Source organism: the organism of the source record quoted next, unplaced genomic scaffold (assembly GCF_019419815.1).
Source record: "Pyrus x bretschneideri cultivar Hongxiangsu unplaced genomic scaffold, Pyrus_bretschneideri_v1 Contig7, whole genome shotgun sequence".
Classification (NCBI taxonomy): Eukaryota; Viridiplantae; Streptophyta; class Magnoliopsida; order Rosales; family Rosaceae; genus Pyrus; species Pyrus x bretschneideri.
Window position 1 is genome coordinate 7610081 of NW_025999809.1, and position 12663 is coordinate 7622743.

Sequence of the window (12663 nt, forward strand, 5' to 3'; positions counted from 1 at the left end):
TTCTTCACCCCGGTGAAAGAGGTCCTCAGTTTGAATGCCAGTCTCTCGTACTAGGCCTTTGAAGTTCACAACTGCGTAAACATTCATGATATCAGAGTTTCTGCCAAACAATTACTTCTTTGCATGAAATAACTATATGCATTACAGCTCTTTGACGATAAATATATTTGCCTCTGCGCTGAGTTTCAACACGAGAAAACCCGATACACAATCTTCAGAGCAATGCTCTTTCAGAAAAAAAAACAGAATCATGCATGTGGTTTGAAACAGATCTCAGAGGAACAGTTAGACTCAATTTACAAAAGGAAACCGGAGTTACAGCCCTTCATAAAATAATTAGCTTCTAGCAAATGAGGATACAGAGTGTAGGGCGTAGGGCAAAAACTTCTTGTCTGAACTCGTTCTACGCCCATTTCCAAATCCTGTATCGATGGATATTCACAACAAAAGATTCAAACCGCCCTCTGAGTTTCCCAAACTTCTTGCTCCTCTCCTTTAACAGTGTTTCCTTTTCGTTTTCCTTCGAGTTTCTAACTCGGTAAATCCTCAAAATCATACTGCATGATCAATCTTTCCACTGTATTCGAACTCATAACATGTCGCAGGTGCAACTCTTTTAAGACTCTGGCTGCCAGTTCTAGTTCTCCTTCGTGCGCAATTCCTTCCACCAGAATAGTGTAGGTCATCTCATTAGGCATACGCCCCTTCTCGATCATCATCTCAAAAACCTGGAAGGACAAGTCTGTTCTTCGCGATTTGCAAAAACCGAGTATAAGAGCATTGAAATTGTCAGTATCAGGCCTAACGTTGTTTTCTTCCATTACCTTGAAAATCTCCATCGCCTCATCAAGCATACCCTCCAAACACAACCCTCTGATCAGAGATGAATACGTATAAGAATCCGGCAGTGAAACCATGCTTGGTCATTTCGTACAATATCTGAAACGCTGGAAACGTGTTTCCTTTGCGACACAAACTGGAGATTACGTTGTTGTAGAACTCGAAACTGGAGAACTTTTGTTTATTACAGAGGCTTTGAATGATAGAGAATGCCTCTGGCACCAAACCTCTCTCACAGAGCACAGCAATGGCATTGAATGTTCCCTCATTAGGATTGCACCGCCGATGAATCATTTGGTCTAGACACTTCACCGCACCATCTACATTCCCCTCTTTGCAGAGACGAGCAATGATCGGATTGTAGCTGGCAGCGGTAGGTTTGAAACGACCTCTCAGCATTTCGTCCAAAACTCCAACAGCATGCTCAGTTCTACCATGAAGTGCAAGTGAACCGATTAAGATGTTATACGTAACTATGGAAGGAGCCCGGTCCTCGCCTTCCATCTCAGACAGAAGCACATTCGCCTCTTCCCACCTTCCCTCGTAACACAAGCTCCTCAACACGATGTTATAGCTCACAACATTTGGATCGAACCCCATTGAAGGCAAACTCCTAAAGAACCGCAACGCCTCATCAGTCCTACCTTCCTTACACAAGCCAGTTAACAAGACATTGTAACTTACCAAATTAGGCTTTCCACCTTTAGCAATTATCTCCTGCAGGAGCTTCATGGCTTCATTGACACCTCTTTCCTTATAAGCAGCTTCCAGCAAGAAAGAGTACGTATAAACATTCGGAACCAACCCCTTCTGTATCAGTCTATCCAAAAGCTGCAAGCTCTGATTCAAGTTTCCGCGCACGCAAAGCCCTCTAACGAGCGAATTGTAGGTCACAGTATTCGTCGGATATCCATACTCCTCCATCTTCTCTACCAGCTGCATTGCATACCCAATGTTCCCTCTTTTACACAAGTAATTCACCAAGAAAGTATAAGAAGCTGCATCAGGTATAATGCCGGAAACAACCATCATTTCGATGACTCTGACCGCCTTTCGCATCTTATTCGCCTTGCAGAGGTCATACAAGAGCTGAGTTGCCTGAGCCACATCAGGCTTCTGGCCCTTCCCCACCATAGACTCCAAGTGCAGAAAGGCATCAATGAGTCTGAGCTCCCTACTTCTTCTGTCATTCTTGGCATGCCTCCAGTTGGGCAAGGTGAAAACCGTCTCTTTCGGAGAAATCGTGATCTGGGTAGTCGCCTAAAACTCTGGAAAAGCCCTTGCTAAGTGAAAGGGGTTGGAGATTCCTGATGTGGGAGAAGAATCCACAAGTCTTTCTGGTGGCTTCTGGCGATGGGTGTCCAATTGGAGACACTGAATTTACAAGAACCGCCATTGACAGAGCTAAATATGCTACAAAGATTGAAACTTTTGCAACAGATAACAAAAATTAAAATTCTGGGTTGGTTAAATTCTCATCAGATGAACATAAACAAATGGATTACCGAATGTTTTTTCAGGATGAGCACGGATAGCTTTAACACGAATTAATCAAAAAACCGAGAGATGAATAAGAAATGGAGAAAGGGGAAGAATCAACCAGCTGCTGGCTTTTTTCAGGAGTGATTGGTTGGTCCATTTACTATCTCACTGCTAAAAGTTTGAGCCTTTTCCATTTGTAATCTGGTAACTGGTAATATATGTAGAGTTAGAACTTACAATTGCTTATGTTTCACATTGCTCCGTTTCTTCCGCTGTCCATTCCCGTCCCGTCACTTTGTTATCCAAATAAGTTAAGGGGGTGACTTCACATCCACACGCTTTTTGACCAGCTTGTCAGGCACGCTCTCTCTTGTTCGTTATCAGTGATTCAGGATTTTAAAATTAAGTAGATCTAATTAAGGTTTGCTAGGTGTTAGTCGAGTGGCGGATTAGGACCTAGCGTCTACTGCTTCTCGACGGAGCTTAGACAGAGGTCTAAACAAACTAAACGAATTTAAGTAAATTTATTGTATATCAAATATATACGTACCTAATTGGACAACAATTAAAGAACAAAAAAAGAAAATGAAAAATGGGGAGTACTTTCTTCTTCATTGGAACCAAGCTCCAAGATCAGCAGAGCTTTGGTGGTCTGCTCTGTGTTTCTCTTCGTCTGAAATTAGATATTTCTTCTTGGTTCAAAACTTCTGTTGCACATCATCTGCACAACCATAGTGGTTTTCTCTTTCCCACCACCTGCCCAAACCATTGGGTGGTCCTCGCAGGTCCTCACAGGTGCTTCTTCGGACTTCTGGGTGGTCTCGTGATCACTCGGATTCATGAATGGATCCGTCCCTGTTCTTGACTCCCAAGTTTGTTGATTTTTATTAAAAAATTGAGTGCCTTTATTTGATACCAATTTCCTTGCATGAGTAGGAACTCAAGAATCAAAACGATTTTAATTTTTATTCCTTGTAAGTAAGCATATCCTTAGTGGAAGTGATGAAGGTAAATTTATCTCCTATTTTCTAAGTAAAGGTGATACGGTGAAAAGACCGATTAATGCGACCTTATTAAAGGGAATATTTAGGACATAAAAGCCTACGATAACTCGTCCTTGGTTGCCAGATCTACGAGGATTTCAATTTGACGAATCAACCTGTAATTTGAAGATAAAATGAGGAAGAAGATTGATGGGAACTCCTACTCTTGACTATTTTTGTGATCCCTAAGTGGGATTTCCAATCATCCATCCCTTTTGTTTTCTAAAGGAGTGGATGTTTTGTACGAGTGTTTAACAAGTGAACTGTAAAAGAGTGAACTAATTATCAGATCGACAAAATTGTACAAATGATATGTCAAGACCATATTGTTCATTGGTAATGAATTTATGCTTCCAGTTTATCTTTGAATAAATTGATCATAAACGACATTACCGAGCTTGTTCGGTCGCTACCCACCGAAAATCTTATTCACCGAAAATATCGACAAATTTCATCTACGAATTTGCTACAAGATCTTGTTAGAACCGAGCTATTTGTGTTCGACACCAATCCAGCTCGTTTATTTTTCATTCGTCCTATCAACATATTCTCAGAGCATCCGTATGCACCCTTAGGATGACATTGCCCATAGATTTACGACATTTAATATTCCAATATTTGTCTTTGGGGAAACAAAGTGATATTGGTTGGATAGAATCAAACACATAACCTCGAGGGTATGAGTAAATACTCTTAACAGCATCAGTTACAAGCTCGACATTCAATAACCTGGATACTGAAAATCACCAGAAATCTCTACAAGAACAATCTCCATTTTTGAAATGGTGAAACCTCAAGGAATCTCTAACAATAATCTGCACACCAACAATCTTGGCCATGAACTTGATGGCATTATGGCAGTCCCCACATATCCTCAAATTCTTAAATACCCGAATCGTCGATTCGCCGTTCATATTGAGTATCCCAAAAGCTACAGCAAGTTTCTCACTGTGGTTGCAAAGGATCCCCACTTTCTCCTCTTGATCCACATCTTGCAGAACAAAATCAGTGTTGGGGACATACCCTGCCAATCTCATCTTCTCACCCATGTCAACCATAAACTTGTATATCTCCTCACTACGCTCGTTACTCCTATCACCGGAAACAAAAGAGTAGACTCTATTTCTAACCTGAACCCAAGAACAACCCGGTGTTTTTGTGATTCCTCTGTCTCTCATCAACTTCCTGGTTTCCGAAGCTTCTTCCCATCGATTGGCAGTGACTAAAATGTTGGACAACAGTACATAGTTGCCGGGGTTATCTGGTTCAATTTCGAACAGCTTGTTTGCTGCAATTTTTGCTAAGTCCACATTTTTGTGCACTCTACATGCACCAAGCAATGCTCCCCAAGCACCGGGAGTAGGTTCCATTGGCATTCTTTGTATGAACTGATATGCCTCAACTAGACGGCCAGCACGGCTAAGCACATCAACCATGCATGAGTAATGATCTGCATCAGGTTCTATTGAGTGATCCGTCCTCATTGAATCAAAAACCACGATACCTTCATCAACCAGCCGAGAATGGCTACAACCGCACAAAACACCAGTGAAAGTAACAGAATTGGGCTTCACCTTGGAGTCCTAACATTTTTCTGAACAGCAACAAGGCTTCTTCTCCATCTCCATGCATTGAGTTTGCAATGATCATTGTATTCCAAGCAACTGTATCCCTTCTTGGCATCATATCAAAGACCCTCCGAGAAAGTTCCAACTCACCACATTTTGCATACATGAAAACCAAAGCTGTTGTGGTAGCCAAGTCCTCCATTAAAGAAGTCCTAAAGATGTAACTATGTACCTCTTTGCCTGCCCTTAAGCTTTCCAAATCTTTGCAAGCTGGTAACAAACTAGTAATTGTTATCTGATTGGGCTTAATTCCTGATTCTTGCATCTGTCCGAGCATTTTCAGAGCCTGTATTGTCTGCCCATTATTCAAGCACCCACCAATAACAGCATTCCATGAAGCACCATCCAATTTAACACCTTCCCTTCTCATTCTACAAAATAAAGCTACGCCCTTTTCGCAATCTCTGTTTGAGAAATATGCAGTTAGAAGTACATTCCAGGATACGACATCTCGTTTAGACATCATATCAAATACCAACTGAGCTTGTTTAATGCTCAGACAACTAGCATAGATATTTACAAGGGCGCTGCTAACGAAAACATTCTCTTCCATTCCATGTTTGAGAACAAACCCATGAATCTCTCTTCCCAATTTCAAATCTTTCAGTTCTGAGCAAGCAGGTAGGATTGAAGACACTGTCACAGCATTGGGTCTCACTCCATTCAACCCCATCTCTCGAAATGCCGCCAAACCTTGTCCAGGCAGCCCGCAGTTAACATAACAAGAACACAAAGAGGTCCAAGACACCACATCTTTCACCGCCATGCCGTTGAAAACCCGTCTCGCCCCATCAACATATCTACATTTTCCAAACATATCGACCATTGCATTACCCAAAGCGACATCCGAATGAAACCCAAATCGAATTGTTTCATCGTGAAGCTCTTTCGCATTTCTAACATCACCAAGAGCAGCACATGCCTTAGCAACTGATAAAAGCAGAAGGCTATCGGGTGCTATTCGCCGAGCTCTGAGTGAAGCGTAAAGACTTACAGATTCCTTGAGGAGCCCATGTCTCGTGTAACCTGATATGAGCACGGTCCACGCCCGCAGGTCTGGTTCGGGAATTTGGTCGAACAGGTGGCGTGCACGTTGTAGATCGCCGGAATTACAATAGATTTTCAAGAACCTAAGGCTCAGGTGAGGCGGGACGTTGGTGGGTAGTTTTGAAAGCATGTGATATTATTGTTTTAATGAATTTTGCATCTTGTAATCTCTACGGAGAATCTTCAAGTTTGCAAGTGCTTTTGAAAAGCAGTTGAGAAGTTCAGTTTCTTCGCGCCAGGACAGGTAATAAGCGGACGATGACCGTGTCTAGGCATGAAACGACATCCCCCTTGTGCTTATTACCTTTATTTTAGGCATGCAACGACATTCCGTCCGATTGCATTATATTTCTGTTTTTTTATTTTTTTTATTTTTTTTGATCAACTTTGTAAATTAATCCAATAGAAAAATAGTTTAACTGTTTAATTAATGTTGATAAAATTTCAGTGTTTATTTAAATAAGACGATTCGTCTATTTATTAGGTAACTATTAAATGATTAAACGATTTCACATTTTGTTGATGTCTAGCTGAATTGATTTTTAAATAGTGCTCTACAATTCGATGAACTAACATTTTCTTCCTAGCTTATGCACAGGAAGGTGCGTAGGACCTCGGTTCAGATTTTTATAAATAGGACCTTTTAGGTCATTTGCTAAAGGTCCTGCACCAACCACACCTTTGCATTCTATTGCCCGAGCTTTCCATTCTACGCAAGGCAGGATTTATCTTTCTAAAACAAGGGGAGGGCACTTCGTAAATCACCGGAATGAACATGTCTCCAGCATGATACCTTTTTCTACTACCCTGATATAAAACCTAGAGATTTGAGGTGTATGTGCAAGTGTAAATTAATCAAGCCCAATTCGATGTTCATTTGATTTCTTGTTCTTTGAGACAAAGAATGGAAGGAGGAGAGGGGTAGAGAGAGAGGAGTGAGAAGTTCTGCCGGCGACTCAACAACGCTTAGAAAGAAGGGGATTAAGCTACTGTCGAATAATGTGATAGAATTTTTATTTTTTGATCTTGGTAACGGCGCTAAAATTTTGTTGTGTTCTTTCTAAGAGCGAATATATTCTTAGTATAATATCACAAGTAAGGATGTCGAACCATATAGACTTATTAGACCTCTTCAAATTAATAACTCTATATAAACTAGGGTTTACATAGAGTTAGTACAAATTAAATTTGGTTTTTGAGATGAAAACTAAAGTTACTTAAAAATGTAGGAAAATGTAAAGATGAATTATAGCGAGATTCAGAGATGATGTGAATAGGACTAGGGATTTCTACTTCACCATTACAAGTTAATTAAAATGATACAACGAATACAAACAGAGCACAAACATAACAAAAAGGAGATGATCCCACACCACCAGGATCATGAAGAGGATGGGAGCTGCAGCAGATCGTTGTTGTCAAACACGATACGGCTGGTGCATGTGTAAATGTTATATTGAATACTTGAGCTACAAGCCTCTATAACTTATGATTGCAAAGCCTTTTATTTTTTCATAAGGTTTCGAAGTAAACCGAATACAACCGAACCTGACCTGAATTTCATTGGTTTAGTTGGGAATGGTTTCTCAATAACACTTGGAAGGTTCGGGTTTTAAAGTTTTCAGCTTGATAAGAGTGTGGCCGGCAGGACGGGCGGCCTGTTTCGTTTGATCCTGCAGAACCAACCCGATTCATGCCCATCGATCTTTGGATGAAGGCATCACTTTCGAATTTAGTCATGGCATCATCATATGCCTCTATTCCGCCAGCCTCTTTGGTGTCAGCTAAAACTGTTAGGTTCTTCAATCTTCATGGGCGGAGGCGGTACGACAACCCATGTAGGTCTCCCCCAACCGAAATCAATATCATAGAGAGGAAATCTGCAGCATGCTACTGTAGGTAGACATAACCATCCTTCCTGGTCTGGCAAGCCTTTGAACAAATCGGTTGAGGTAACTCCTGTGCTCCCCTGTTGTAGCCTTTTCACACTGGTCCTTCTCAATCTTTCTTAGTTCTTCTCGTACCTGCTTTACAATGTCATGACAAGATTCTTGATCATAGACTCCACTGCTGCTGCTGCTGCTGCTACTACTGATCAAGGGAGTTGTAAGGAAAATTTGATAAATATTTCTAAATGAACAGCGTGGCAATGGTGGATCAGTCCTGGGACGTAGGTTCACAGTATAGAATGCCCCATGAAACATATTCTCATCAATAGGATGATCATCCTTGGTAGCTTCTGTGAATCGCCTCCATATGTAAGCGGAAAAAGTTTCAACACGCGATGGACGTTTTTCACGATCATCTTCCGCTAAACCGGTATATTTTTCTCTGAGATCCTCTATAGTAGGGGTATTGAACACAAAGCTCTTTTTTACTGTATTTGTTGTGATACTGCCGAGCGTATCATAGCCAGTAACATCATTGGCAGGTGGGAAGACTGCGGCGGAAACAAACTCTGGACGCTCGATTTTTGCTTCATCTTTTTCTCCCCGGCCAATGGCAGCCCAGGTTTTTGTGAACATGAGCATGGATAACCCACCTTCCAACTTGCCGGAAGTGCATAGACCAATGGCAAAGCCGCCTCCACATTCAAAGATATTGAGCTGGACGCCTAGGGCAAATTCACTATTGTTATGATCATGTAGCTTAAATGGGACGAGTTTATAGAGTTCACCGGGCATTGGATTTTTGACAAAATCACAAAGTCGGCAGTTGGTTACTTGAGCTTCAAGGTAGGGTATACCACTATACCGTCGTCGTTGCATTCTACAGATGGTTGTCGATTTTGACTCGCCCGACTAGTGGGTAGAAAAGGGCCAACACCTCAGATAAGGATTTTTGACACGTCCCGATCCGATATTCCCTGAATACCAGGATAGTCACGTTCTGGCTGACACCCGAGGGTGACGAAAGCCATTTACTGCATGCAAATGCTGAAAACAAGGGGTAGATAAGGCTTATAAATATAAAAGAATAATGAATATGCATTTAAGGAACGTGTTTAGAGCATACAACTAACTTAGAACCCAGTGTTTGCCAACACATAACCCATTTGAAAACTGTACCTTGGGATTTAAGAGAAGTGGCTACCATGTTAATAGCGAACTTAAGTAAAAGAACTGAGAAGTCATCTTCCTTAAGAAACAGTATCTCTTGGGAGCTGTTGTAGTGCTCAATTCACCTCTCCACTTTTGTTTAGTAACAGATTTCTAGTCAAACAAGGTCAAAGTTGATGGAAAGAATGACTTTCAAGTGATCAACCTAAAAACAAAAGAGAGTACACACCTTTCGAGAGAAGTGTAAACGTTATCCAATTCTCGCCTTAACCGCGTTGTGGTGCCATCCCAGAGTGCACCAAACAGATCTGCTGGAAGTGTTTCGACAACCACGTACTCACAAACAAAAGAGTTCTCGAGTGAAGCAGTGAAAAGATGCATTGAGATGGCACATAACGTTGGAAAAGGATCGATATGATGCTTATGAATTATAGTAAGATAGTGATACAATCCGCTGACCTTATGTACTAAAACCTTCAACCAACTCTTACTAAAAGACCACACAAACCTCACACCCACGTGCTCGCGAATCGAAGGATCCTGGTATGAGGTAGTGGAAAGCTGCGTTGAGGCGAACACATCACATCGTCGAAAAGGTCTACCAGAGTACTATATGATGGTTATGAATTGTAGCAAGATAATGAGTGGTGACCATTCAATTCAGTGATGCAATATACTGCTCAACTGCACCACAATCTTCACTAGTCTCTTACCAAAATACAGCTTAAACCTTACACCCATGTGGAACTCTTTCTGGTAAGTCTAGGTAAGCTTGTGAAAAGATTATACTCCCAACATTTCTGTCTAAAATGATAAGAATTAGGCGCATACTTCCGCCGAATTGATTGATCGTGAATTCTTCACCGATTGAGTGAGAAACCATGTCGAGAAGGCTAAAATAACACTTAAGAATTTGAGGATCAAAACATTCCATTAAATCTAAAGTACAAGACATCTGAATGAGTGAGAAATCATGCCGAGAACAAATGTTTTTTTTTCTTTTTATTTTTATTTTTTTTTATTTTTTATTTTTTTTTACCCTTAGTAAAATGTTCTGGCATGATCCAGTTCATATTAAGAAACAAACCAGCGAAGGAAGGTGAAGATGCAGAAATAGTAGTCACTGTTTATGATTATTTGGTCAATCATCACAGTAAGATTGACTGGCTTCTTAGCCAAAAAAGAAATAGATCTAAGCTCAAGAGTAGTTAAGAACTGCATAAGATTGACGAGGCCAAAGGCATTTCGAAATTCACAATACTTTGTGAGAGTTAAATCAAAGTTCAAAAATTAAACATAGAACCTCTGAATCAACATAATGACAAGGAAGAAAGATACGAAGCAGTCTACATATGCATGCAGTGACACGATTGGCTACCTTAAAGTGATGCCTTGAGCAAACCAAAGCTTAATGAGTCCAGAAAAGTTCAGAGTAAAGCTCAATCTTCGTACAATGATGAATATGGTGGAATCTCAAGTCATTACACTGAAAATTACAAGGCTGAACAGTTAATGGACAAGAGCATTGGTCAGTTGGGCTACATGCAAGAGGCTAAGTTCACCTCCACCGAAAAGTACGTGGACAAGGTGCTAGGGTTTATCGCCGAGTACCAGACCCAAGTGAAGTTCAAGGAGTCTAGTTTATCTAAACAAGATTGGATCTTCATCATCCAAATCCAACTATAACAACAACAAGAATCGCAACTCATTTTGGAAATTAGTGAGAATAGCGTCTGCTACTAAGGAGTTTCCCAAGAAAAGCAATTAATGTAAATGAAGTCAACACTCGAAGAATTTCGTGTGAAGCTTACGATCAAAGGTTAGGGGGACTTGACTTCACCTGTTGAGGTAAGCAAGGAGGTAATCAATAGAACAATCGCTGAGAACTTATTCTAAATATCCACACAAATTTCCTTAGCGGGAACAAGTCTAAGAACATTGATTCGATCCCACCAAATCACCACTCACTAAGCTTTGTAACAACTATCGCTTACTAGCTTTCTCCAACACACACTTTGAATGTTTCGAGCAATTTCCAAATAGATATAACTCTGCTCACCATTCCTAGGAAACTGCATGCTACAGAGTGATATCACCGTTTCAGAACTCCAGTTGGTCTTAGCCAATTCATATAGTCAAGATTTTTCCGTTTCCCAAGATTTCGATGTAGAGCTGACTCCGCCCACAATTCCCAGGGAACGCATATTGCAGAGTGGCATTGCCATTTTGGATCTACAGCTGGTCTTGACCAGACTTCCTCAAACTGAGATTTCTAACACACGTCGCTTCCAAGTAACACCGACTCTGCTCGCCATTCCTAGGGAATGCATGTTGCAAAGTATCGATCCGATGTTGAAAGTCATCCAACAATCCACTTCATCACTACTAAGGCACAATCCAAACATGAATTCTTGTATTTCAACCAGAAGGTGACAATTCAAACAGAGAAAGGTTTGCACAACTGCGCCGAATGACACCAAATTCAGAAGTTGTGACATCCAAATGACGTTATGACAGACACACTACTACAGTAACAGAAGGTCCTAAGTATGCTCTGAACAAAACCACGCTGTGATACCAATCTGACATGCCTCGATCCCAATATTCCTCGAATACCAGGATAGACACTTCTTGGTCGACACCCGAAGGTGACGAAAGCTATTTATTAAGTGCAAATGCTAAAAACAAGGGGTAGATAAGACTTATAAATATAAAAGAATAATGAATATGCATTTAAGGAATGTGTTCAAAGCATACAACTAACTAGAACACTAAAAGAAATAATATAAAATTGACTGAAACAAAGGATGAATCCTACACCAAGAGGACTCGAAGATACCAATGCGGAAGTGCCTTGACGCTAGGATTGTATACCTCGATTCTAAGTCCTGAAGGGGGCGCAAAACAAACATGAGTGGACCAAGTTGATACATACATATATATATATATATATATATATATTAAAACAGTTATCAACGTACTAAAACCCAGATTTTATGAAAACACGTATATATCATGATAAACATAGGTTTTCCGAAACCTAGCATGCCATGCAATGTCTCAAATCATAACTTGTATATATAATAATCATTAGTGAATATTCGATAACCCCTAGGCCCCATGCCGGCTCCTCGTCCCTATGCTAATAGCCAGAGGAAACATACTCCAGGCCCTATGCTAACACCAAATCGTCGCCCAGGATGGAACGAAATCTATCCCTACGTCCCATAGCGGAATAAAGACCACTAGGTAAGTACAAAACCATTGAACTTACATATATTGAAAAACAACTTCATAGTATAAAGTCATCCATCATCTATACTATAAAGAGGTGTTCTAAACATGTTCTAAATATATATCATCATCCATCATATATTCTATAAGAACACGAGTTGTAGAAAAAATAATAATAATTCAATCTAGCCTCAGTAAGCATGTTATCTCATAAAACTTAGTCATCAAATCATGCTTTTCATGTACGTATTTCTATTATCAAAACATGCATTTTTAGAAGGGGGTCCACTCACAGTACTTAGTTACCAAAGAGCTACGCAACTAGCGAAG

General features: G+C 40.5%; 3 protein-coding genes across 3 annotated transcripts; all 3 read right to left on the reverse strand.

Annotated features, from left to right (window-relative positions):
* Positions 1–150: 150 nt before the first annotated feature.
* On the reverse strand, positions 151–2708 carry LOC103960621 (pentatricopeptide repeat-containing protein At1g79080, chloroplastic-like). Its single transcript, XM_048573940.1, is given in 4 exon segments — positions 151–905; positions 907–2100; positions 2102–2268; positions 2560–2708. Coding segments are annotated over 3 exon segments (1704 nt in total). The 5' UTR covers positions 2237–2268; positions 2560–2708; the 3' UTR covers positions 151–530.
* Positions 2709–3864: 1156 nt separating this feature from the next.
* Positions 3865–6666, reverse strand: LOC103960632 (pentatricopeptide repeat-containing protein At1g20230). The gene is given in 2 exon segments (XM_018650738.2): positions 3865–4948; positions 4950–6666. Coding segments are annotated over 2 exon segments (2061 nt in total). The 5' UTR covers positions 6171–6666; the 3' UTR covers positions 3865–4108.
* Positions 6667–7905: 1239 nt separating this feature from the next.
* On the reverse strand, positions 7906–8808 carry LOC103960633 (stemmadenine O-acetyltransferase-like). Its single transcript, XM_018650734.2, has one exon. It carries the CDS (start codon positions 8806–8808, stop codon positions 7906–7908), a length of 903 nt encoding a protein of 300 aa, XP_018506250.2.
* Positions 8809–12663: the final 3855 nt, after the last annotated feature.

Coding starts and splice junctions, on each gene's coding strand:
- LOC103960633 (XM_018650734.2), bottom strand. CDS start 8,808: ATGCAACGACGACGGTATAGTGGTATACCCTACCTTGAAGCTCAAGTA.